We start from the raw sequence: 26,322 nt of genomic DNA on the forward strand, positions 1-26,322 counted from the left end.
ATCGCCACCTAACGGATGAACGTCAACCATGACAACGATACGTTATGAAGGAGGGCCGATGTTTTATCGAGGATAACCCGACACTTGTATGAGTAGTGGTCACATTCATCAGTCGGATTTCCAGACTAGCATTCCGCTAGTAGGCTACTCCTGGCAATCAAATCGCTAAGTCACTAACTCAATTATTTCCAACATTTCGACTGTGTTGACAGTAGTATATATTAGCATTTTCTGTCTTTAAGACAATTTGAAAGGGAAAGGAAAACATCGAAATGCATATTAATAAATATCCTTTATTACATTTTTCAACATTGCACTATGGACATTACACCCAAATTGTTATTAGAAATGGATGTTCATTATCTGTAAAATCTATATTTAGAATTTCTGTACACATTCATCAGTACAACCTTTGCCACTACACTGAAGTGTCACAGAAGTGAAACAAACGATAATAAACAGAACTATTCCTAGTGTCACAGTTACAAGCTCCAACCAATATCTACTGCTCTCCTTAGCGCCAACGTGCATGAAACCAATAACATACGGCTAGATTTGGTCAAGAATAACGAGATGGAACAACAAGACAAGGAGGAAGAAACTGTGAAAATCACATTCATGAAGATGAAGGCCAGAACTGAAGAAGAAACATTAATTTAACCTAAGAAAAAAATAATAATCGGTGAACCAGACCAAAGTCTGGTTCCCCCCCATCGTGAAAAGGTGGTTCAGTGGTCACACCACCCACCCTTTGCCCCCGTTGTAAGGTTTTCATAAGTGCTGCTACTTTGAGATGCTAGTGGCGGGCTAGCCGCTCTCCGCGCGGAGGGGTTTGCTGCGCTGGGTGGCGCGGCAGTAGTTGGTGAAGGTGTCCCTCAGGTGTTGGCGGTAGCGGTCACGCTGGCTGTAGAAGGACTTATTGCTCTCCACGAAGGCCCGGATCTCCTCCGGCGTCAGGCAGTTGTCTTCGTCCAAGCAGCGGTCGGCGTCGCCCTGTTTCGAAGGGGCGCGAAACCCAGTTTAAATGTACAGTACATTTAATTAATTAATTAATTAATTAATTAATTAATTAATTAATTAATTAATGAAGAAACGTTCAGCCGAAGCTGGTTAGATGGAATCACATGTATTATGCACGGCAGTTGCTTGACACTTTAATCAGAAGCGTATTGTATGTTGCATTTAGTTACAGTACATTCATTGTTGTATTCAGGGAATGGTTTAACCTAGCGATTGTTAGTGCTTGGCACTTGTTTCTATGGACGTCCTTACTGTACCGACAGCGATATATATTGTTTCACTTCTTATGAAAAATGTACTTATTTTATCGTCTGCTAAGTTAGTTAATTCTGGTTCATAAGACAATGATATAAGTGAAGAAGGGATACCCAAACGACACGATGAACACGTGTACAAGCCGACGGTGTTTCCCATGTTGCTTGCGACACTCACCAGGAGTTCCACAAGGCTTTTTGTGCTGTTGTCTGGTTGGCCGCACAGTGCCGGAAGTGCAATACTGGCAAAACCGCCCCCCGGCGCGGGGGGGCGTGTTTCTTTGGTTTGGCAATTCTGGGACGTGGTCACGCCACCTTTTCCTGTTTTGTTTTCGTCTGCGGAACAATCTTTGGCTTTTTGTCCCTGTGAATAGATTGATATTTAAGTATATGTGTACACACACACACACACACACACACACACACACACACACACACACACGCTAAATTATTTTTCATTTGAGTCAGTGGTGTCAACTGGTTCTCGCTATTCACACTGTACCACCTTATCACTCGCATACAAATTAAAGATATAGGAATTTAACACATTACATACTATGTAACACAACGTGGTAAAACAAGGTTTCACTTTTACTATGAAACGTTGGCGACCCCTAGTGGGGGAAACAGGCCAAGCCTGGTCAACGTTGGACTTCCATCTCCTCACCTGATCGTTGCATAGACTCTTGCCCTTTCGCTTTTTCTTTTTATTCTTGCACTTGGCGTCGTCTTCCGCGTTCGCCCAGCACTCCACACAGCTGTCCGCCGCTTCCTCCTCCTCCACCTCCTTGGCTTCGGAACACAGGTGGTGGTTGTCGAGGCCATTTGGGAAGTCTCCTTCACAGGGAGTCAAGCACTCCGTTAGATTTACATTGACTCGTTTTAAGAATCGTCAAAAGAAAAAGAAAAAAATGGGGACTTTGTGTTATTTAGGGCACGCGTGAACTCTGACCCCTGCGCTGACCTGCGTCGTCGTGGTTGAAGACCTCTGTGCAGGCCACGTCCGAGCCCCCCCGGGACCCCGTCTCGCTGCCCTCCATGCTGGAGGAGTAGCCGCAGTCGCTGGCGTTGCTGTGGGGAGACAGGCCTGTGGGGCACCGGGAACACACCACCGAGACCTCAATGCCACCGCCAGGGTTCACCTCACACGCGTTGAGAAAGGGCCGTTGTGACAATTTGTCGTCGTACTGGTTGAACTTGAAAAAGGCAAACTAGTGCACCCGCGGCGGCCTCACAAGAGGGCTTTGTCTGTCTGAGTGTTGTACGGGAGAGGACTTAAACGGGCGGCAGTAGCTCTGGAGAGCGCGGTTGGCTGGTTGCCCCAAGGTTGCCCTAAGGTTGCTAGTTCAATGACCGGCTCGAGTGTCGAGGTGTCCCTGAGAGAGGCACCTAAGCCCGAGCTGCTCCCGACGAGCTGGCTGTAGCCTTGCATGGCTGACACCGCCGGCGGTGTGTGAATGTGTGCATGAATGGGTGATGGTTAGGCAATATTGTAAATCGCTTTGGATAAAAGCGCTATATAAATGCAGTCCATTTACCATTTAAAAACATCCCCCCGGGCCGACAAAAGGGACAGCTGAAGGATGGTACGTCAAGATCGGGGCCGGCTTTTCTAAGTCGTTTCAATCTCCCGTTAAGACTTCATTGAATCTCACCTCACCTCGCCTCATCTTCACCTGCACTCCCAGCTGTTATTATTTAGAGCCTAAATGTGACCTCAGCACTGCCCCCTCAGCTCGGTACCTTTGTTGGTTTGAGGCGAGTCCAGGGTTCTGCTCTCCGGACAGGTGCACGCGTCGCTCCCGCTGCCGACGATGACCTCCGCGGCAACCGTCTCTTCCTCATCGTCGTCCTCCTCTTCCTCATCCGGGCTACCACACGCCTTGCAGCTGACGTCCACAGACTCCAGCGAGCACTAAGCCAGTTCGGAGGACAAAACCAAAAAAGGTTGGGCGCGGGTTCAGCATCTCGCCCAACAAGGCCTAGGCCAGAGACACTGGGGATCAAACCCAGAACCTCATTGCTGGAAGTTATACTCCCTAACCACGATGAATGGTTTGAATGTCCTCTTCGGGTATGTGACAGCCTAGGAGAAGAAGAGCACATGTGTGTGGGGTACGTGGATGTCGAAGTGGCCCCGGCATGGACGTACCTCGTCCAGACTCTTCTCCTTGTCCGCGGGCACGTCGAAGCCACACTTGTTCTTGCGTCGGTTCTTGCGCTTCTGCCTCTTCTTCTCCTGCTTCAGCTCCTTGGCTCTCTCCTCCTCGGAGAGCTCTTCCACAAACTGCTCCAGTCGGCTGATGCCTTGCATCTTCTCCACGGCCATCTGGAGGAGAAAAGAGACAGCGAGAGTCAAGTCAGAGAGCGTAAGAGAGACGGAGAGAGAGCAAGAGCGACCGAGCGAGGAGACGATACTAATCCGTTCAACCCCACCGCATTCTGGAAAGAAATAAAACTAAAATGTGGCCAGCCATTTCCCGCCAAGAGAGACGGAAGGGAATTTCAAGCACCTCAAAATTCCTCCGCAGCGCGTCCACCCCCAGGTAGAAGAGCATCTGCCAGGTCTGCTCCTCGGCCCGGAGCTTCTGCCAGATCCGGTGGAGGCGCTCGTAGAGGTGGATCCCCAGGCAGGTGAGCACCTCCTCCTGGGCCACGTCCATGGTCTTGGCGTGCCTCTCTCTCCGTCTAGCCGAAAGAAAAATAAAACAAAGCCAGCATGCGTGTGAGCGCTCAATAGAAACGAGAATCTATTCAAAGTGGATCTCGCCAGGGCGGAACCGCGGCTTTTAAACAAAAAGGTCCCACGACGTGCCACCAGGTGTGAGTGTGATTAGCCGTCACAAGCCGTTTTGAAAACCTTGTGACATCACAAGTGGGCGTGTCCACCTAGATGTGTGACGGATAGGAGAGCAACGTTTGCTACAGACCACCGGGGTCGGCTGGTAGACTGAACCATCCAGCACAAATCTAGGTGGACACGCCCACTTGGGATGTCGTAAGGGGCCGATTTGTTTGTTGACGCGCACACACACACACACACACACACACACACACACACACACACACACACACACACACACACACACACACACACACACACACACACACACACACACACACACACACACACACACACACACACACACGTGGCGGGCACGTCGTGGGACCTTTACACAGACGTTCCCCTTACTCGTAACCGCCCGAGAACTCGGGCTCGGCGCGGCCCAGCAGGTGGGCGATGAAGTCGGTCTCGCAGCAGACGTGGATGTGGCGCTCGTGGGGGCAGCAGCACAGGCCCTCGTACAGGGCGGCACAGTAGCCCTTCTCCTTGGTGCAGTCCAGCTCCCCCGCCAGGATGTTGTACGCCCGGAGCACCTTGTTCTTACAGTCGGTGCAGAACCTAGGGACGCAGGACACCATTTCACACATGCGATCCAATTCACTAAGAAAACAATACACGCCTTTATACATAGAATTGACTAATACAATATTCACCTTTATGCATAGTATCCAATTCACCAACATCACAATATACACCTTTACACATCGTATCCAAATCACCAATGAGCAAACACATGTCTGCACATCCCATCATACTGAAGAAAATGGGAGAACGGAGTTATCATGAGGCATGGCAACCACAATTAGAGTATCTGATCTGATCAATCATTCAGTAGACATTTCTACAATATTTTAACCATCACAGTTCTTTGGCAGCCTTGCACTTAAGGAAGCCAGCCCCCGACAGCAGCTTGTTAAGAGCGCAGGTCCAAACAAACCCTGATGTGAAGCAGCGTGGATGACAAAAGGTGTGGCAGTACATTACCTATGTTTGCGTAGATACGTCTCTAGTGTCTCAAGAAGGCAGGCACTGTCGATGAGGACCACCTCGTCCCTGCACCCCTGAGACATCCGCTCCCACACGTCCATCCAGCTTCCCCTGCGAGGGAAGAGACAGTGTTTACCACGCCGTCTTTAAAAAGCTTGGGAACCCCCCCCCCCCCCATGTTTTTGTCCCACTAATATACGTTGGTACTTCGACCATTCTGGCTCAATCACAACACTGTCCGAACTAATGTTGTGATGGTTAGTTAGAGGACTCTGAGAAGGCTGAATCTGTATTGGAGACCTTTGCTGCCTACCTGCCGGGGATCTGAAGCAGTCCATAGGAAAAACGAATCCTACAGCGGTCACCTGCGATGGCTCCCCCCTTGTCTGTCCCTAAACCTATCGCTATCTCTGTCGGCGTCGCCCCTTCATTGAACACCACAGAACACAATTCCAGACACAGCAGGGCACACTTTGGCTGCACTAGAGGTCAGACAATGTGGGAATCTAAATGCCTCTGCCTCTGCACAAAATACCCATCAACAGCGTACGGACGAGAGCAGAAACTGAAGTTGAATTGAAAAGGAGAGAGGGAGAAAGAGTAAGATGACTGTACTCACCCCAACGGTTTGGGCTTGTGGGTGTCTAAGGAGTGCAACTGACATCGTTTGTTCTTTTTGCTCTTGGGAATGGCGTTGATCATGTCGTTCAACTTTGACCTATCGAAAAAGAAAAAACAGAAAATCAGAACTGACACACGGACTCCGGTAAGTAGTAATCCCCAAGTAAGGTTAGGGCTTGATCTACAACTGACATCAACAAAAAAGATCAAGAGTTGTAATAGAGATTCCAATACCCACCATTCCAAAACCATTTAAAGAAATGGCACCGACAACACACCCCCGCCAGCCTGGGAATTACAATTCCAGAAAACCCTCACCCGTGGACGTAGAAAAGTGTGAAGAGCTTCTTGGCGTCGGCCAGGCAGGCCTTGGTGACGGAGAGCATGGCGGGGGTCTTCACAGTGAGGGGCTCCAGGGCCGGGTTCCCGGACTCCACCAGCTGGGAGAAGAGGCGCTCCACACTGCGACGGCAGCCAACGCAAGGCACCAGCTGGGCCAGGGTGCTGAACACCTCCCTGGACGTCACCATCATGGCCGTGTGCAGGTCCTGCTGCTTCAACTTGGAGTGGTACTGGAACACAAGACACACAAGACACACTGTTTACTACCTGTCTCACGTCGTTTGGCACTTTGTGGAAAAAAAGGGTGGAATAGATGGAGGGGAGGGAGTTGGGACATCGTGTCTTTTAGGTAGACTGCAGACATTAAGCATGGATACATGCCGGTGGACCAACTACTTCGTTAAGAAATGAATTCCTATTGACTGGTAGGATAATATGAAGGCCAATCTGTCATCACAGTATCGTTTCTGTTGTACGAATACCAAGCCACCTGCAGCTGGATTCATCACAAAGACCTCTGCAGTGGTTCAAACGTCTACGGTATACGCGTCATGATTACAAAGGGTCCATGGCCCCGTCATGCCGCGGTTTTCCGTTCAACCTCTTAAGAACCGGTTTATGAACTCACCTCTGCAAACTGTATCCATCGGGTAGTATTAATGTACTGGCTGTCAAGGTCCATGACATCCTCAGGAAATTCCATCACCATCTGCCAAATAAAACATGAAATGCTTGTTTGTTATCTAGCCATTTCCCTAAAGGTCCCCTTTCATAAAATCCTGTTTATAGAGAGGCTTGAGATTAGAAAGAGCCTCCAACTGATGCTACCTGCATAAATGATAGCATGATTATATTGAAAAACACTTTAAAAAAAACACTTAATTTGGTATACTGAAGAACTATGACAGCACATAAATCACTAGAATTTCTGTGAAAAGCTTTCTAACCACATGGGTATGACAAAAATGAATAATTAGGAAAGAAAATTGAGATGCCTCTCTGCATTGCTTCTGCTAAACAACAGGCCACACCAAGTTATTTGTGCTACAATTGTGTGGTACTAGGAGAGTTGTTGACATTTTCATAGAAGGAACAGTATTGGTTGGTTTAATGAAATTACACGGAGATACGAGACAGATTACTATCTCTCAATTCTGAACGATAGTCTCTCTGCAAATATCAACTTGATTCAAGGTGTACCAATTGTTATAAATGCCCAACCCTGCAGTTCATACTTGTGTAAATATTAGTCATACTGAGAGGATTGTGTTAGCTGTGGTACACCATAATTTAATCCCTTCTATTGGTCATCCCTACACTGGGAAAATCCAATTGGAATGCTAATACCCCCACCAATGTGGGCCTAGTTCCCGGAGCTAATCATCGCACGAATCGTGGCTGGCTCGAGTTGACATGCATATCAGACACAAATAAAAGGCACATCTTACCGTGAGAGGTTCGTCAATGTACAGGGGAATCTGTCTTGCAAGAAACGGGAAGTCTTCCTCGCCTTCCCGGCAAATCGCCACTAGACGCGCCATGTTTTGTAGCTCTTCAAGTACAGCACAGCCTGTATGTTTCACACAGGGAACCACCACGTCAAGCTAATGCTAATTACACACAGGTCAATTTAAGTGAGCTACACAGTGCCTGTTCACATGGGCTCCGAAGTGTGATTGAACTTAAAAGAGAGACATGATGGTTTGCGTGACAGGGCGCATATTCCCCGTGGACGACATTCATTCAACTTTAATGTTCACTCGATCATTGACACAGTCGCGACTCGCGGCGCTAGATACAAGTTTGCCTTGACCCATTTAGCCTGCTAGCATCCAAGCTAGGGAAACACAATCTTAAAAACACTATTAGGCTGAGACGTGACCATATTTATGAAGAAACGCGTTAACCATACTACATTTCACAGGGATCAAGCCGATATTAGCTTTATCAACTAATAACCGATTCCTTAACTTACAAAAAAATTACCGACAGGATTTATTTCCCAACCACTTTCTGACGTTGACAGTTCTGCCACTGTGAGCCCCGTCGGATAACAAAGTTAACCAAGCATTGCTTTCTGTCTGGTTCATTAGCGACAATTAAACATCCAACTTATGTTACAGATACGAGATGATATAAAGTTAAATAGAGCTGATTGGCCGGGGAATGGCTAGCACCTCACCCTACTCGGTCTATATACGATCACAGAAAAACATATTTTTCTTAATCAAAATCAATACCCAAAGAATTGGTATCTGTGTGTATCGATAGTGGTTATTAATATCTCACTTACCCGGCTTCGAAGATTCCTTTTTTTTCTAAACAAAAATAAACAAGTTCGTTCGGGTGGTTACGGTGGAGGAATCTTCATCACTGTTTAACCTTTGCCCTCCGCACGTCACGTCGAGGCACGTAGAAGTTGTCACGTTATGATAGGAAAGTTAACGATAGGAATCCGGATGGGCGCTAGGGGGAGCCTGTGGGAATGTGATGTTCGTGACATACTGTGTAGAACTCTCACACGCAGAAGTAGAAATAAACCAATGTAAAGATTTATGAGCAAAACCGGGACAAATCGGTTGAATATTTGCTATTTGTAATGCATTAATTGTGGTTTATAATAATCTGAAAAATTATGAAATAAAATTGATACAATTATCTAATGATGGGTTTATGTGTTAGTGCAGAATACAGTGAAGTGAATCTTATTCACAATTTAAAGGTTTTTGCAATGACATTTCCCATTACCACTGGAAAGATTGACATTTTACAGTGAGCATAGTAGCCTATACAGTTATAGTCAAATATAATTTCATTTTAAATAAAGACTTTATTTACTGTTCATTCAACACAATGCATAATCCCAATAGATATCCATGTACATCATGCTATAAAGGCTAACCAACATTTAAAAAAATATTAATTTACAGAATGAAAACTGATTATCCAGTGCAAATCCAGTTACAATAGGTTGTAAGTGTAGCTTTGATGAATATGCTACATTTGGCCCTTGATATCCCTCTCTCTCTCTCACACACACACACACACACACACACACACACACACACACACACACACACACACACACACACACACACACACACACACACACACACACACACACACACACACACACACACACACACACACACACACACGCACACACGCACGCTTTGTTACACCATTTGCAAAAAAAACATGTATAATAACATATATAGTGTTGAAGCCCCAGCCACATATTTTGGTTCAGCAAAGTGGAAAATAAGTTACCAAAGGAAAATCACCAGAATTTTACAGTTATTTTAAACAAATGTAGAATATGTACAGCACCACAATTAATAAACATGTAGGCCAGCAAGACAGACACCGAGACATAATCACTGGTGCTAAACGTGTCCACCAAAATGTTAGTCAAGCCGGTCGTTACATTCGCGATCAAGAAAAACAACAACTGATTCCGGTTTATCGCCTGATAGAGACAAAATCTATCCATACTCCTCCTTTTTCCCTCTGCGACTGAATCTTTGTCCTTTTCGTGAGGGTTCCATGCCGACGGCACCAGGTAACAGTGTGATTTCCTCTGAAGCATTAGTAATGCCATATCGCCCAAGGCCAGGCACGCAAGGAAGAACGTACACTGAGCCACAATCCAGAGGCAGAAAGACAAGTTTGCCAACCGCCGGGACACTGGCTCAACGGTCGCCTGGCAGAGGAACAAACCGCCATACAGCACACCACTTCCCCACAGGAAGTTAAAAATCACTCTGAAATAATCCCTCACCAAGGTCCTTGGCTTCATGAGATAGAGGCCGACTTGAACTCCCGCCATGTATATCGCGATGTAGCCCGGGACGGAAAACAGGCCCTCTTTGTTGGCGTGCACAAAGTCGACGGTCCTGTCATTGTTGTGGAGCAGAAAGGATTTCAGACCTGTTGTCTCGAGAGCCGACTGGTAGAGACCACCCAGCAGGACGGCAAAGATCCAAGAGTGACCGACTGGAAAGAGAGCCAAGAGCAAGGACGCCACGACTCGAACTATGGCTAGGGTGAAGAAGAAATTCCAATGAACCCCATACTCTGTCACATGCTCATGATATCCGGTCATTTTGACACTGGCTAGTCTTATCAAACCGAGGCCTAGTAGGGGCCAAACAGTCATCAACTGCTTGGCGATGTGATTCATCTTTGATCCAACTATGGTCCTACCCCGGGCCTCTGGAGAAACAAGGGCATTCGCAAAGACGTATGCCCCTACGCCAAAGTCCATGACCCCTGTACCGTACAATTCAGTTTTAGCATATCTCCTTGGGAACACATTAAAATCCACGGCTAAAATGCTTATAGCAGTTTTAATGTTCACAAGAACCCTAAAGACAGTAACCATGGGAACCCGGCCGGACTGAACGTGGCTCTTGAGGAAGTTCTTGCTGGTGACGGTTTGTGGATGTACGGCAGCAGGATTGCCCTTGGCGTGGTAGACATACCACTGGAAAGCGCCTGACACCAAGGCCAAAGCCAGGATGACCAAGTGCAGAATGTCACTTAACATGGTGCATGACAGTACAAGTGGAGCTACAATCATGCAAAAGTCTAGTACAAAGTGAGAAATCCATGGAAACGGCAAAGGGACAGTTCCTTTTGCCTGATAATACAAAATCCAGACGAGTCCTCTGTTGATAAAGCACAACGGGGTAAGGAATGAGCCCAATGCCACTTCTCCCAGACTGGTCCCGTTGAGGTTGCTGATAAACGCCTCCTTCAGTTCCCGTTGAGACATTGCCTGAAACGATTAATGATTGAATACATGATGCACCGATTCTCTGTATTCAGGGGTATCTGTAAGATATTATGGCACAGTTCTAGTGATGTTTATAACAATCCAATTTGCAACATGCATTCCATTAAAGATCTGAGAACTATGGTGCTTGGACACAATGAAAGCTTTCCCCAAATCCCAAACGGAGGCGTTACAATTTCATCTTAAATTGATACACAGATTTTGCTAATCGACATCTCATAATTTACCAAAGTGCTGTCGTAGTCCCTACTGGCCCATGATACTACTGAGCATGGGCGAAGGAGTAGCCTATTACACATTATAAACGAGGCCGATATATTACGGTTGTGCTAGTACTTACGATATGTTATTTTATGGAAAACCGACCCGGTTTATTGAAGGTAGCGTCTTTGGAAGCACTATATCACAGCGACGCTAGAGTTGATATCTCTTGGACAATGTTGTGGAACACATTTCCGGGTTTGTTGAATCTGCTGTGGACATGCGTTCGCTGGATCACGGACTCGCGAGAGCTTCCATTCATGTAGTACATGAAGTCGATGACGTACATACATTTATTCAAAACCTCAGGTACTGTAAATTATCCCCCTTTAATAAAAATAAGATGCTCTATTAAGTAATATGCATTTTGTGAAGTGGAAACAAATAAAGATCTTCCCCATATTAAAATATTTTGGCGTACCTACAAACACATAAGCAATGAGGCAATCGAAGATCATTAGCTCGCTTTTAATGTTGTATTCAATGTTTTAAGTATTAGGTCGTATTGCTCAAAATTGGGAGTTTTACTAAACTACTATTTTTAAGTTGTACAATTTTGAGTGACGTCACTAAGAGGGCGGAATCGGTCTCTGGACCCTGTAATATGGGCGTGGTATGAATACGTCACCAAGAGGGCGGGAAGCAGGTATGAAATAGTTTGCAGGCTGGGGCGCAGCTTGTGGGTATGTAGTTTGTCCTTCTGGAAATTGTGACAGTGCTGTGGAATTTTCTCTTTAATGGCGGAATAGTGTCATGGTATGGATGTTTGTCTCGTTCGTGGAAACCAGGGTTTGTTTTTAAATGTACTTCATGATCCGAATTGTCAAAGATTTCCAGCTCCTAAATCCATGAATTCTAAGAAGAGCAAACGTGGAGTAACGGATGGACATGGATCGTTTAAAAAGGTACATGTTTGACTTATGTCAAAACATAATCATATTACTGAGAAATGTGCAATTGGCTTAATAAAAGGACCGCATGTCAGATGTCACATACTTTTAAGGGTTTATTTACCGTTGTGATATACAATAAGTTGGTCAAAGTTAACCTAAGGCTAACATTAGCGCTTCTTGCCTCTGAGGTTAGCACTCTCTTCCGAATAATTTAATCTTATTGCTGATAAGATGTGAACATTGTTACCTGACCTTAATCGGCTACCGCTTGTTGATGATGACTCTTGATAATGTCAATGTATCCCAGTATTACTCTTGTCGTTATGCATTGGGCTAGCTGGACACTCCAACTATTTATTGTGAGTACTCTGGACTATTGACAGTCCCCAGATGAGGTCATGTTTGCAGGAAAATGCAGGTCGTAGCTGTCACACGTGATTATTGAATCATAAGTTATTTCAGTTGTTCTGAAAAAAAGAAAACCACAGTATTTCCCTATCTTCTTTAAGTTATGTGATTTATGTTGCCACCCTGGAATACGTTATATGTTGGATGAATTCATGTACAGAATGATACACTTTGATTTCACTCCCATGTTCATTCAAAACATCACGGATAAGAACATACTAAATCAAGCTTCAAAACGTCTGATATGTTTATCCATCAATGAGGTATCGCATAACGCTAGGTCCCTCTGCCGGTTCCCGACTCCTCCTGCTGATATTCCCGTTTGTTTGTTTGCAGGTGAAAAAAGTTGGTAAGGCCTCTCCTCCTCCCTCTCTGAATGATTCGCTGGAGGGAGACCTTCGGGCCTTCCTCATCGATGAAGACCAGCTCCACACTTACGACGACCTCACCAAAGTCAACCCAGTGACTCCTACTACCGGTGAGTAAAGGCAGCGACAACGGGGCTGACCATGGCTACAGATAGAGATGTGGATGCTCAGTCCATGTCTTCAGACTTACTGTAGGAATTGTTGAGATGCGACCCTAACCCCAACCAGGTCATTGATGACATGTATCTCAAAGTAAAAGTGTCCGCAAAATTTGATTTTTAACTGAATTTAAAAATGAGCGTCCACACATGACCATGTGGTCATTATTCTTCAGTGTAGCAAAAGTCCAAGTTAACTTTATTGTAAAATCCAACAAATGTACAAGACAAATAGGATAATCGTAATTTCGGTCGTCTCTGACCCACAGAGCATTCATGCTTTTGATAAAAGTTTCTGCTAAAAGACTATTGTAGATTATTAAATCGACATCTTGTATTTGGGTTTTTTATATGTGAATACTGCAATGAAGCACAGTTATTACCATTTTAAACTCAGTCAACAAGGAATGGACTGTTTCAGACATGGCACCAACCTGCTTCTTCTTCCTAAAAAATGAAGTTAATGTCTCTATAATACTGTTACTAAACAGCAGTGCACTACAGTGAAGCAGCGTGTCTCATGTAGGTCACAGTGGATGTGGATCCATTATGTCGAGTTTGATAATTCCCAAAAACGTCTTGCACGTGGTTCTATTTGAATAGTGATCATGTGATCACATTCTAGGTGTGACTGTACACTGCGTGTCGAAAAACAAAGTGGCCAGAACGAAATTATGTAAATGACTGGAAGTACTTTTTTTCCCCTTTTTTATTTTAATTGACCTTCACCCTCGCCACATCTTCCTCAGACACTTTTCTAATACATGTTAAAGCACTTTCTAAACTTTTTCCACAAGTGCTGTACAATGATTGTTTATTGTTATCCACTACTTTAGATTGGTCGAGACTGCAGTGCAATGGAAAAAATCAAGTAACTTCTGAGTCATGAGTCTAACCTCATTTCACCTTGATGGGCTCCAGGAGGCGTGTATTTACCCAGATAAAAACCTGCAGGCACAACAACCACATCCTTAACACATGAATAACTACAGCTCCAATGATGTCACATCACAGAACACCAGTCTTTCAAAATGTCAACAGCTAAAATGTGCTAACTAAGTATATGGCCCTAAATCCAACTGTGTGTACACCTTTCACCTGCAAGTCAAAACCCCTGACAACTGGCTTTGTGTTGCCATTCTTGGCAATCCTCCTCTTTTTGTTCTGGAAAGTTTCTGCAAGAATGTGTTTTGGCCAACGTCAAAGTATATACTCGTTGAGTTCACACATTGTGTGTTTTTTGCATATATTTTTTTTCTTTTTAGTTTTTCCTAATTTTCGGTCGTCTCCAACCTTCTGAACATGCTGATATTGTGTTGGCATTCCAGTGCTGAAATGCCTGCAGGCCAGGTACCGTGCCCAGGTGTTTTACACCCACGCAGGCTGCACCCTGGTGGCACTCAACCCCTTCCAGCCCATCCCGGACCTCTACTCCCTGGATGTGATGAGGGAGTACCACAGCGCACCTCAGCCCCAGGTACCACACACAGACACACACAGACACAAACAGACAGACACACAGACAGACAGACGGGTCTGGCACTGGATTCACACTCATACTTGTCTCTGCCATAGGAACTGAAGGCATCGTCATTTGAGTATCTTATCTTGTGTGATTGTTGGAGGACGGCTCAGCTTAGGAGGTAGAGCAGGTTGACCTGTAACCAGAAGGTTGCTAGTTCAATCCCCGGCTCCTCCTAGTTGAGTGTCGAGGTGTCCCTGAGCTGGACACCTACACCCTCACTGCTCCTGACGAGCTGGCTGAAAAAAATTACCTATAATGCACCAGGGCTTTTATTTGACAAATGCTCTACTGCTCTCTGCAGGAGGCCAAGCCCCATATCTTCATCGTGGCAGAGGAGGCCTACAGGAATGTTCAGGGTCAGCTGGAGCCCGTGAACCAGTCCCTGGTGGTCAGTGGAGAGAGTGGGGCAGGAAAGGTATGTGGTCCACCCAGGTTTTGGTGTTGGGTTGTAAGTAATAAATCAGGATGAGTGATAAATCAGTCTTGTTTGAGATGCAATGATGTTTTGGTTGATTTCTTTCTTTCCCTCTCTCTTTGACAAACATTTGTTAAGCTTAAAATATATATATTTTAATTGTAAACAATCGGAATTAGCTTTAGAATAGAATTGGTTGATACTGATCCATATCAGTAATATTATAAAGGACAAGGGACAACCCTATTTTCCTAGCAACTTGTGGTACAGGGATATCGCTAATGGATAACTGGATCCAGTGCTGTTAATGATGGTTACTCAAAGCCTGTTTCCTAGTGTTCAGTGATTCCATAACTAATTTCATTTGATGTCCCGCCCCACAGACGTGGACGTCCAGGTGTCTGATGAAGTACTACGCTACGGTGGCAGCCTCCTCCTCCGTGCTGAAGAGCCAAGATGCGGTGGACCGCATTGAGAAGAGAGTGCTGGACTCCAACCCCATCATGGAGGCCTTCGGTGAGCACCCTATTACCATTGTGACAGTGGCACAAGCACTACTGGGTGTTAGTTTTCTTATGAATTACACTTATGGCTAGGGATGCGTCGATCTCCTCTTAAAGTGCACTTATTTTGCCAGAAGTTGTGATTGAATAGCTGTATTTGTAACAACTGGTAGGTAGGCTAGTCTTTGTAATGTCTTATCAACATCAAACCAGTGATGGTTAAATGGGGTCTTTGAGGCTTGTATCACAACCATCCCTGCTTGAAATGTACTGAGAATGTCACTGATTGGGATTCTTCCCCCATGCGCAGGCAACGCCTGCACACTGCGCAACCACAACAGCAGCCGCTTTGGAAAGTACATCCAACTGCAGCTTGACAGGTACTCTTCACCCCGCTGACTGTGGAGCGTCACCATCCACGGTCCTTCAGTCCTACCTGACGTTTTATTTTAAAGGACATTGAATATTGTTATTGATGGGCACTGCCTTGCTGTTTTTAGGATACGTTTATGATGATCTTGATCATAGTCATCATGATCATTCCAAGGAGGATACGTTTTTTCTATCATTAACTGTGGGTCTTCCGGTACATCTCTCTCTGTGCCTGTGAAGGTCACACTTTTTGGTGGGGGCGTCTGTCCAAACCTACCTACTGGAGAAGACCAGGGTGGCCTGCCAGCCAGCCAACGAGAGGAACTTCCACATCTTTTACCAGGTAAGGGCACAGAAAACACACGGATCCCCAATGGTGAAAGTAAACCCGTAGGGTCATTGGCAAGTGGTTCCATAGCAAAATCATCTTGCATGGGCCATAAGAGTCAGTTGTGCCAGTTGGGCCCATGGCATTTGTCCATTTCCTGATGGGGCTTGACAGTAAGTGAATGTGGGGATACTGAAGTCTTGGGTGTATGGCAGATGATGAAAGGGGCTTCGAGCGAGCAGAAGAAGGAGTGGAAGATGGGCCATGGTCAGAGCTTTAACTGGCTTCCCAAGGCACAGAAGACACTGGAAGGTAACCGTCTGCTTCTTTCATGGATCATCGTGTTCGTATTCGTTCTTGTAGTATATTCTAGTTTTGTTATTGGTCTAGTTTGTAAGTTAATTTTCTCTTTCCTCTTCCTGGCAGAGGACTGTTTCCAGGAGACCGTCGAGGCAATGTCTCACCTGGGAATCAAGTCTGACAAGCAGGCGGAAATATTCAGGGTGCGATTTTAAGGTTGCATCACAACTGTATAACAACGTATCGATACTATTTCCCCTGAATTTTGACCTAATTATTTTGACTGCAGATATTGGCAGGGATTCTTCAGTTGGGGAACATAACCTTCGACCCTCCGGCGAAAGAGTCCGAACCGTGTGTGCTGGAGGGCCAATCCAAGGGTAAGTCTCAGGGGGGAATCCGTGTCCTGCAATGCAGTCAAGGTCTTCGGTCTCCCCCCGACCTCAGCTAACGTGTCCCCGCCTTGGGCTGCAGAGTCCCTGCAGGGGGCCGCCGGGCTGCTGGGGGTACCAGCCGAGGAGCTCCAGGCCTGCCTGGCGGTGAGGACCCTGGTGGCAGGGAAGCAGAGCATCCTGAAGCCCTGCTCCCTCTCCGACTGTGGCGTCAGGAGGGACTGCCTGGCCAAGGTCGTCTACGCTCAGTGAGTAATGCCGCTGAAGAGGCAGGGGTGCGGCACGGAGATTTGGGTCGGATTATGCTCAGGAGGCAGAGCGGGTTGACTTGTGACCGGAAGGTTGCTGGTTCGATCCCCCGGCTCCTCCTAGCTGAGTGTCGAGGTGTCCCTGAGCAAGACGCCTCACCCTTACTGCTCCCATCAAGCTGGCTGTTGCCTTTCATTGTTGCTTTAAACCGTCGCTTTGCAAAAAAGGATGTAAATGCTTGTGTGGGGATAGAGGGCAGAGGACACGGGTCATGCAGGGGCTTTCCATTGTCTTTCTTTAATATAAAGCATTGAGTCGGCCATCATGTCTACATCTCTGTGGATCCTTGTCCATCAGAAGCCGTTGTCTTGTCTCTGCTTTTGTCGTAATTTCCTCCTGCCTTTTTCCTGTTTCCCAGCTTGTTTGAGTGGTTGACCTCGTTCATAAACCGAAGCATCTGTGCGGACAACTCCGCCTGGTGCAATTTCATAGGTACAACAACCCGCCGTAACACATAGTTCTGTTGGACCAGATACCGCATTGGTACACTGTCCCGTGACCTGCCTTGTCCCCCTCGGTGCCCCCCAGGCCTGCTGGACGTGTACGGCTTCGAGTGCTTCCAGAGGAACAACCTGGAGCAGCTCTGCATCAACTACGCCAACGAGAAGCTGCAGCAGCACTTTGTCGCCCACTACCTCCGAGCACAGCAGGTGGGCGTTCAGCCGGCTTCGGGGGCTCCAGTACACCACGGGTTATCCTCTGACCAGTGGTGTTGGAACGGAGCCAGCGGTCAAAGTAGAGCGAGAGCGGGAGAACTTTCTATGGGTGGAGGATGTTTCTTGTAGCCAGGAACGTCTTGTGATAACTGCAATGATCGTAGTTGCTGTGGATCTTAATCCTGTGCAAAAAATTTGCCATGTCTACAGTATAATGTGAAATGTTATTATTCCACTATAGTTTACCTTATCACAATTTATTCTTATAATTATTAGGTTTCCCTGTGACTGATTTGATTAGAACTTGAAAAGGCCTTGAATTCTGCCCCTTTTTTTATAATTTGCTGTAAAGATTTCTTGAATATAGAAGGAATGAACCACTAATTTACAGCATTTAGTTATTGGACACGCTATTAAGCTCTCTGCTATATCTGATTGGATATCACACGTGTTCCTGTATCTGATTGGACATCACACGTCTTCCTGTATCTGATTGGCTCCTCACCCACGTGTTCCGGTCTGCGTCCCTCCCCCCAGGAGGAGTACGTGTCCGAGGGGCTGGAGTGGTCCTTCGTCCGTTACCAGGACAACCAGAGCTGCCTGGACCTGATCGAGGGAAACCCCACCGGAGTCTTCCCTCTGCTCAATGAGGTCAGGTGACCCCCGTCTTCATCTCCAACCCAGTGGTTGGCTGGGTGGGTCGGGTTTCATAAGTCTGTCTGAAGCAGGGGGCAGAATAAAGTGAATTGTTGTTATTATTTGATGGAATACACATATACCTAAATGTAACGTGTACATCAATGATCTCTAAATGACGGTAGTGTGAACATATTGATCATTTTACAGCACAAAATATTTGGTTGGTCCTCGGCCGAAAAATTCCTGCTCTACACAACCGGCATTTTTTTAAGTTTTCCTCAACGTGCACGGAACAACATGGAACGTTTTCCCTCCTCAGGAGAGCCGTCTGAACCGTGCGTCGGACGCCGGGAAGTTCGGCGCACGCCTGCAGAAGGAGCTGGGCGACCACGGCAGCATCAGCTGGGACAAGTTCAGCCAGGAGCCGCACTTCAGCGTCACCCACTACGCCGGGCCCGTCAGCTACCAGATCCAGGGCATGATGGAGAAGAACAAGGTACGGCTGCCGTAAACATTACAAGGCAGAAGTTCATTAGTATCAGATGCTTTTATCAGTCGGGCAGGACGGAGAAGAATAAGGTACGGCTGCCGTAAACATAAGAAGGCAGACGTTGGGTGGCTCTCTGTTTTTATTCATTGCTATCAGATGCTTTTATCAGGCGGGCGGGATAGAGTAGGGGCTGAACCAGGTGACTAACCCACTATCTGCTCCTGAATGACGTGTCTTAATACCGTCCTGCTGAAAGGACAAAAAGGTAAAGGTGAAAGGTCTGTTGACGTCTACTGTTGCTCTATACTCTCGGGTCATTAGGACCCAGTGCCTCCGGAGATCATCGCGCTGCTCCAGGCGTCTGCGAACCCCCTGTTGGGCCAGGTCTTTGGGGACCAGGAAGCAGACAGCACGGCCCCACGGGGGCTCAGTAAGGTGGTCACCGTGGTCGCTAAATTCAAGGTGAGGTACTCGCTCCACCTGCTTTGCAAAGGCTTGGCGGGAAATAAACTCAACTTCCCTTTTTTAAAGCGCAAACTGGCCGTTTGGCGCTCATTCAACCCCCAATGAATGAACGTTTTTGTGAAAGGATGAAGCTTATCAACGGGAAAACTTGATTCATGTTGTGCGGCTTACAATAACCGCAAGACACATCTTCGTAAAGCAACAGGCACGCGTAGCTGAATAGTTAATCGACGCAGATTTTGCCACAAGGGGAAACCCCAGAGTGACTCCCCAGCGCGACTGCTGGTGTGCTGATTGACAGTGTGGTGCAGAATGTCATCCTGACTGCGGATTGACAGCCCCAAGCTGCTTCCTGTCAGGGATTCTACCTGGGGTTCCCCCTTATGCTCTAATCGCACAACGTGTTCCACACCACATATAGCTATAGCTATCAGTTTGCTATTTTTATCACCTTCCGGCAGTAAAATACGAAACCATTCCTTCTTTCAAACAATGTGAATGAATAAAAAAAATGTAGAGGTAAGTTATTTTTGTCTCTGATCAAACTGCCTTTATACTGCCTTTTACAACATTTATTTGATATTACTTTTTTTTTCACAACCAGATTTCATCATCGTCATCATCGTCATTGCACCCATCTCTCAAACATGTGTGGAAGTCAGTAATGTCTGTAACTGAGTTCCCTGTGTTTCCATTCGGACTCTCCTGCTGTTCTCTGCCGGGCTGCAGAACTCTCTGGAGAGCCTGATGAAGATCCTGCACAGCACCACTCCTCACTACACCCGCTGCATCAAACCCAACCCAGACTGCAAACCCCTCACCTTCCACAAGAGGGAGGTAGGTGGTCCTGCACCCGGGACTCTGCTTGGTCCTCTTATGTTTAGCCTGATTCTGTTTGTTTGACTACCACACTAATGAAAGCTGATGCAATTTTACACAAGCTTGGTGCCTTATTGTCACGTGCAGTCTGACCTGTACGATGGAATTATTGCTCCTCTGTACACTTCAACACTTTGAGTAAAGCTTCATGTAAAATGAAATAATATTAATCAAAAGCTGTTATCCAAGACGCCATCTTCCCATTAATTAGTCATTTCAAATAACTTATTGTCATCTAGCTGCGTGATGCTTAAAGGTCAACCACAGCCCCCTGGGAATAAAGCCAAGACGACCACTATAAATATGGGGCGCTATACAGCGGGGACATTCTCATCTGACCCTCTTCTGTCGGCCTGCAGGTCATCATGCAGCTCGAGGCCTGTGGGATTGTGGAGACCATACACATCAGCGCTGCAGGCTTCCCCATCAGGTGAGGTGTCCGTGGCCGTACCTGAACGCAGCGTTTCAACAGGCCAACTGTTCGAAGGTCTTTTGTTTGTAACTGATATTGTTTCTGTTCTGCTCAACAGAATTCCCTTCAGTGGCTTCATTCAACGGTATGGTCTGATTTCCAGTTCCTCACAAATCAAGCAACTGGTTCATAGTAAGGGTAAGTTCTGAAATACATTTTATTCATGTTAAATTGTTCTTATAGGTGACTAGATCTTAACTTTATTTCCTCTCTTCAGGTCTGCAAGTCTCTCCTTTGTTTCGTTCCTTTCACATTTGGTGCTCATTCTCTCTGCCACTCTTGGAACATTTCAATCTGCTTCATAAGATCAGGACTTTTATCACAAGTCTTTCAACTCCTCTGTAGAACTCTCGAGGTAAATGCATGTGGCTTTTGTTGATCCTCACAAACGGCTTGGCATGTTTCCACCAACTCATCAGTGTTTCCTAGGCACTAGTGGAAAATTATTTCATATTTGTTTGCTCGATCCAGGCGTGGGTTTTGTTTTTATGTAGTAATCTGTTGTTATGAGTTCTTAAGGTGACTGTCTCTCGGCACACCGAACAATACCAGGAAATCTGAGTACTGAATACATTGTATTCAATAATCGGAGCACTGTGCATTGCTTTGTTAATCTGTAAGGAAATGTAATTTAAGTTTAAACAGCCGGGATTTCTCTCTTTATACCATGCAGCAATCCTAATACATCTCCTCAACTTGTAATGTTACCCTGCAAGATGAACAATTCCTCATGATTTGCTGGGATCACCAACGACAACCGACCAATGTGCAACATAAACATGCATATTCAGCGGCTTTGCTTCAGCTTGGTTTAACCCATTCTATCATTCTAGACGTGGAGCCCGGTCATAACGACCGCCTGAGGACCGCAGTGGACGCCATGGTGAGGGAGGCGCTGAGCCATCGGCCCGCTGGGAAGGTGGACCGAGAGGAGGGCGAGGAACATGGAACCCTGGTGCACTGTGGGAGGACCAAAGTCTTCCTCACCCAGTACATGGTGAGACTGGTTTAAACATACCTTCCTCTCCCAGTACATGGTGAGACTGGTTTACACACGCCTTCCTCACCCAGTACATGGTGAGACTGGTTTACACACACCTTCCTCACCCATTACATGGTGAGACTTTTTCAGTATGATGTAATGATTGAAAATATCTTATTAGTATAAATCTATACATGCATATAGCTATATTATGTACTGGTATCATTAATAATATTTAGATGTACGGTCAAAGGGGTATTTCCTCCTTAGAAAAAACTGTAAAACTGTCCTCAAACTTTAGATTTACGGTATGAGGTCATTAAATAGTGACTTCTCCCATTCCTCATATCCGGATCCTACTCTTCACTGAGAGTCCGTAGGAGGCTTGATAACTCACTCCCATGTCTCACTCTCCTTTGATAGGAGGCATGGTGCGTGCATCCAAAGGTGATCCACAGATGCTAGACAATTAAAGCTAGCACACTGCTTTAATGCCCCAGAAGTAGATTTATTTACAAACGGGCAACGTTTCGCTCGGTGGATCTTCATCAGGCATCACTCTCCTTTTGAGTCAGAGGTTCACTTTAGCGCAGCAGAGAGTCCTGGTGACTACGGGCCCAGATCTTAACCTGTCCTCCCCAGCTGGAGCTCCTGGAGGACCAGAGGAAGAGGCTCCTGTCCCGGAGGGCCTTCTCCATCCAGTGCTGCTGGCGACGGCACCAGCTCCGCCGGCGGCGCGCCAGGGGGCGGGCCGCCGTGCTGATCCAAGCCGGTAAGGGGGCCGAGGAGGATGCCGGGCTGGGGCCACGCTTGTTGAGCTCGGTGCTGGACGCTGGCTGAGCTCGGTGCTGGCTGAGCTCGGTGCGAACGCTGCAGATTAGGGCTGCTCGATTATGGGGGAAAAAAATCATAATCACGATTATTTTGGTCAATATCGAAATCACGATTATTCAAACGATCATATTCTGAGTTTGAAAACGTGTATTTATTCAGCGTGTCTCTCTCAAAAACACTTTGTAACAGAGAACTCGATTATGTTAATTTTGTGACGCTAAAATCTAAATCTAAATTCGATTAATCGGCCAGCCCTACTGCAGAAGCACTTTGGCTGTACTCCCGTCTGTGTGGCTGTGTTGATGGCTAACTTCTCTAGCTGGCTAGCAGGTGATGGCTGATTTGGGTCAGACACACGCTTTCCTCGGCTTCACCGTAACATGATCCCCTCCGGACAGAGCTCCACTCCTCTGTGATTTTTAAAACCAACTCAACCTCACACAACTGATAGATAAAACCAAATCACCCTCACACGCAATGCTAGATAAAACCAGCTCACCCTCACACATACAATGATATGTAAAACTAACTCACCCTCACACACAATGATATATATAAAACCAACACATTTTTTTCTCCTTATTACGTGGTAGACGATGGCGGTCCACCATCGGTGAGTTGGGCCAGTTTCAGTAGAAAGCTTTATCCCTTTTCTCTCCCTATGCTTGTTTACAATTGTACCAGATTGTTCTCTCACCTAACCTGCTTTTCCTTTTCTAATTGCACCAGAGTGATGCATAAAACCCTTTAAACCATGTTTCCCTCCCATCACTCTCTTGCTATTGCTCTGTGGGGGAACTCTGCAACTGTGTCAACAGAACACGGTGTTCCTATGCCCTGGGTGGCCTTATGGCTGACGCGTGTTGTGTTCCCTACAGGGGTGCGCTCGTGGCTGGTCAGACGGGCGGTCCGCAGGTGGCAGAAGGCCGCCGAGGTCATCCAGACCGCTTGGAGGAGATGGAGGGTGAGTCGCGTCATCAACCCGACCCAACATAATGGCCTTGCTAAAAATGCTTTGCATCATGAGGTATCTTGTTGCATGTTTTGTTGTGACGGTACAAATGTAACTTTTTCTTTGTGTGGGAGGATCTATAAAAAACGAAGAGATCGTTATCCATGCAACTTAGCCACAAGTTACGTTCCCGCCATCCTGTGCCTAGCTTAACATCTTGCCCAAGGACTACAGTTGAGAAATAGCTTGCTGACTAACAATGGCACATTTACAGAAATGTAGATTAATGTGCACTATCCTTTTTAAATAAACAAATTAAATGAAAGTTCAAAATACAAGTCTTGGTGGCGCAACCGGCTAGTTTGCAAGCCAAATAGGCAATACACCTTTCTAGTGACACCCAGGTTCACTTCCAACCTCCGGTACCTACAATTACAGGTCCTTCCCTGTTCTGTCCACCATCCCAGCCCGGTCCATAATAAAATAAACCCTGGGACAGAAAGCCCCAAAAAGCCCATTCTAACCCAGTGTGTCGTTTCCCATCGCAGGTTTCCATGGACGCCCTGGCCGAGCTGGAGCTGGACGACGCCGAGGACTTTGTGGAGACGGAGGTGCCCGGGCTGCGCTCGGCGGCCTGGGAGACAGGCCCCGTGCAGCTCTCCAGCGTCCAGGGGCCGGTGACGGTGCGCGGCTGGCCCATGGGGCTGGCACTGGCCTCGGCTCCGTCAGTCAGCATGTCCCTGACGGCCAAGGGCTTCCAGAAGATGGTGTCGGTGTTGGCCTGCCTCGACCTGCCCTCCTCCTCCACCTCCTCCTCCCCCTCCCCCTCCAGAGGAGGAGGAGGGGGGGGAGGAGGAGGAGGAGGAGGGGACTACAAGGTGGAGACCAACCAGTGCCAGCACGGGGTCGCCTCCATCAGAGCTCAGCCCAGGGTGAGACACGATTCCCTCGATTTTGCTGCAGAATACACACATGGCGTGGGGCGTCCCGGAGCCTCAGCGGGTAGAGCGGTACCACGCAGCCCTGAACGCGGCGACCCAGGTTCCAATCCTGCCCGTGGTCCTTTGCTTCACCTCCTCCCCTCAATCTCCCAACCCGTCCCCTCTATCTCACTCTGGAATAAAGCCGGAAAAAAATGCTAAAATAGATCTTAAGAATACACATGATGTCAGGTGATTCTGTTTATTTAAAAAAAAATTATGGATTCATGGTTTAAACTATTGTGTTGCTTTTTAGGGATCTGTGAAGCTCCACTACCAGAGGTCACCGTTGCTCTACGCTGACATGCTTCCACACCTGAGAAGAGAGGGAGTGACGGGGTTCAACCAGATCCTACTTGAGAAAACATTGTAACTCGTTTGACTGTAGATCACACTCGAGGTTACTATACACTCAACACTCACGACAAGCTGAAATTATAACTACTTGAACAAACGAATGGAAATGCTGCTCTCTTAAGATCAGACTGAAATCACGGGGAAACTTTCTACTGCTAATACTTTGCTGCACTTTTTTATGTTTCACGCCATGCAAATTGTTCAACATACTGTTCTTGATTACCTTTCAAAATTGTCTTTTTTTTTTTCTGCCAATGGTATTTTCTTGTTTTTGTTGTCAATAAGAAATATCTTCAGGAGAACCAAACAGTATCACAAAAGTTTCAAGTCCATTTGGATTTTGCATGGGCTCAAATATCAAATCCCACACACCCTTGCTGGCTGCCCACTGTTTTATTTTACAGGCAATGCACAAAATGAAGGGACATGTTAAAGACGGGTTCCTTAGTCCATTGCTTCAACCTGAAAGTAAGTCCTAGCCATAGCGTGTTTGTTATTGCACCTTTAATGTAATGCATGTTATTTGTGGTTGCCTTTATAGAAACGTATCAGCCTTAGGCAAGTGCCTCCCTTTATATTGAGATGCAATTTGATGGGCCTTCATATTTATTTGAATTCTTTGTTGTTGAAGCTAAATGTTTGTTCTATATTAAGATGCAGGTTCTACTGCAGATATGAAAACACCAAAAAGGACTCGGAAGGGCTTTTCACACTACAAAGTACAGAGTTGCATGTAATATATACCAATCTCCAGAAAAAATAATGCATTACATAATGGTCTGTTGCATTTAACTATAATTGTTTTGTGGGTTTCATTATGATTTAGTTAAAGAGCTTTACTTGTTGATTAATTGCTCCTTTAATCATACAACCATGTAAACACAATCTGAGATGTTTTTATAACATGTAAGGGCTGCTGATGATGGCATTCATTTCCATCTTTAGAGTAAACTCATTGCAAGATTCATGTAACCAAAACTTGATGTACCTCTGAACCTGTATTTCTTTTTTACATGTCGATTGTTTTTCAAAAAAAAAAACTGACTATACCCTTTTTTTTATAAAGTGATAGTTTGTTTATCACTGTTCTGATAAAGGCTGAAATTGTTTAATTAAATCAGTGTTAGTCAATTGCGGGTGTGTGTGTACAAGTGGGTCATCACTTGTAACCAGGAAAAGGGTTTTATTGAAGTTATTCTTTTTCATTTAGTTGATTCAGTTAGTTTAGTTAGTTCACATTGAGAAAAGCTCACAAAAGGATAAGGCCTGTACCGTTGGACTCCTTGGAGGCTTTCATATGACATCGTATGCACGTTAGCGTTCAGCTTCTACCGGTTATGTAGGAAGCACCAAGCTCTGGCAGTATAAATGGTCGGAAAACAATAATTCTAGCCAATCAGATACGATTTTTAAAATGGTGTGCATGTTTGCACTTATTAAAACATATTTTCAACCTCACTTTGCACTACAGCACTCACCGCATTTTCTAGTTTTACTTTACTTCATTTGCTTAATTG

The 26,322-nt window shown here is 46.1% G+C and overlaps 3 protein-coding genes across 9 annotated transcripts; 1 reads left to right on the forward strand and 2 right to left on the reverse strand.

Annotated features, from left to right (window-relative positions):
* Positions 1-273: 273 nt before the first annotated feature.
* ggnbp2 (gametogenetin binding protein 2) lies at positions 274-8,507 on the reverse strand. 4 transcript variants are annotated; one of them, XM_030361484.1, is made up of 14 exons: positions 8,363-8,507; positions 7,518-7,639; positions 6,698-6,778; positions 6,046-6,299; positions 5,726-5,824; positions 5,104-5,217; positions 4,468-4,677; positions 3,788-3,962; positions 3,427-3,603; positions 3,018-3,189; positions 2,239-2,361; positions 1,942-2,108; positions 1,453-1,638; positions 274-993 (listed from the first exon to the last, which is right to left on the reverse strand). In XM_030361484.1, exons 2-14 carry the CDS (start codon positions 7,608-7,610, stop codon positions 808-810), a joined length of 2,037 nt encoding a protein of 678 aa, XP_030217344.1. In that variant the 5' UTR covers positions 7,611-7,639; positions 8,363-8,507; the 3' UTR covers positions 274-807. The 4 variants fall into 4 exon arrangements, with proteins under 4 accessions (XP_030217344.1, XP_030217343.1, XP_030217342.1 ...); XM_030361483.1 differs by having other exon boundaries at positions 1,942-2,111; XM_030361482.1 differs by having other exon boundaries at positions 2,227-2,361.
* Positions 8,508-8,876: 369 nt separating this feature from the next.
* pigw (phosphatidylinositol glycan anchor biosynthesis, class W) lies at positions 8,877-11,781 on the reverse strand. 2 transcript variants are annotated; one of them, XM_030361489.1, is made up of 2 exons: positions 11,234-11,781; positions 8,877-10,849 (listed from the first exon to the last, which is right to left on the reverse strand). In XM_030361489.1, the coding sequence occupies exon 2, from the start codon at positions 10,844-10,846 to the stop codon at positions 9,350-9,352; it is 1,497 nt and encodes a 498-aa protein (XP_030217349.1). In that variant the 5' UTR covers positions 10,847-10,849; positions 11,234-11,781; the 3' UTR covers positions 8,877-9,349. The 2 variants fall into 2 exon arrangements, with proteins under 2 accessions (XP_030217349.1, XP_030217348.1); XM_030361488.1 differs by having other exon boundaries at positions 11,208-11,506.
* Positions 11,764-26,263, forward strand: myo19 (myosin XIX). Of its 3 annotated transcripts, XM_030361479.1 has the most exons (25): positions 11,764-11,811; positions 11,958-12,033; positions 12,766-12,907; positions 14,284-14,432; positions 14,782-14,895; positions 15,279-15,411; positions 15,709-15,778; positions 16,011-16,113; positions 16,314-16,410; positions 16,525-16,601; positions 16,688-16,778; positions 16,873-17,038; positions 17,458-17,531; positions 17,628-17,749; positions 18,293-18,406; positions 18,714-18,890; positions 19,206-19,346; positions 20,079-20,186; positions 20,588-20,658; positions 20,759-20,838; positions 21,534-21,697; positions 22,325-22,454; positions 23,395-23,480; positions 24,017-24,400; positions 24,705-26,263. In XM_030361479.1, the coding sequence occupies exons 2-25, from the start codon at positions 11,977-11,979 to the stop codon at positions 24,819-24,821; spliced, it is 2,967 nt and encodes a 988-aa protein (XP_030217339.1). In that variant the 5' UTR covers positions 11,764-11,811; positions 11,958-11,976; the 3' UTR covers positions 24,822-26,263. The 3 variants fall into 3 exon arrangements, with proteins under 3 accessions (XP_030217339.1, XP_030217337.1, XP_030217340.1); XM_030361477.1 differs by having other exon boundaries at positions 11,776-12,033; XM_030361480.1 differs by lacking the exons at positions 22,325-22,454; positions 23,395-23,480; positions 24,017-24,400; positions 24,705-26,263 and adding an exon at positions 20,918-21,055 and having other exon boundaries at positions 11,776-12,033; positions 21,534-21,656.
* Positions 26,264-26,322: the final 59 nt, after the last annotated feature.

This window comes from Gadus morhua, chromosome 7 (genome assembly GCF_902167405.1).
Source record: "Gadus morhua chromosome 7, gadMor3.0, whole genome shotgun sequence".
NCBI lineage: Eukaryota > Metazoa > Chordata > Actinopteri > Gadiformes > Gadidae > Gadus > Gadus morhua.

Excerpts from the sequence above, each read along its gene's own strand:
- pigw (XM_030361489.1), bottom strand. The coding sequence starts at position 10,846 with ATGTCTCAACGGGAACTGAAGGAGGCGTTTATCAGCAACCTCAACGGG.
- myo19 (XM_030361477.1), top strand. The coding sequence starts at position 11,887 with ATGGATGTTTGTCTCGTTCGTGGAAACCAGGGTTTGTTTTTAAATGTA. Across the intron at positions 18,407-18,713 it reads TCTTCCCTCTGCTCAATGAG|GAGAGCCGTCTGAACCGTGC; the intron begins GTCAGGTGACCC and ends TTCCCTCCTCAG. Across the intron at positions 20,659-20,758 it reads GCTGCAGGCTTCCCCATCAG|AATTCCCTTCAGTGGCTTCA; the intron begins GTGAGGTGTCCG and ends TCTGCTCAACAG.
- ggnbp2 (XM_030361481.1), bottom strand. The coding sequence starts at position 7,610 with ATGGCGCGTCTAGTGGCGATTTGCCGGGAAGGCGAGGAAGACTTCCCG. Across the intron at positions 6,779-7,517 it reads ACATTGACGAACCTCTCACG|ATGGTGATGGAATTTCCTGA; the intron begins GTAAGATGTGCC and ends TTTATTTGGCAG. Across the intron at positions 2,112-2,226 it reads CGACGCAGGTCAGCGCAGGG|GAGACTTCCCAAATGGCCTC; the intron begins GTCAGAGTTCAC and ends CTCCCTGTGAAG.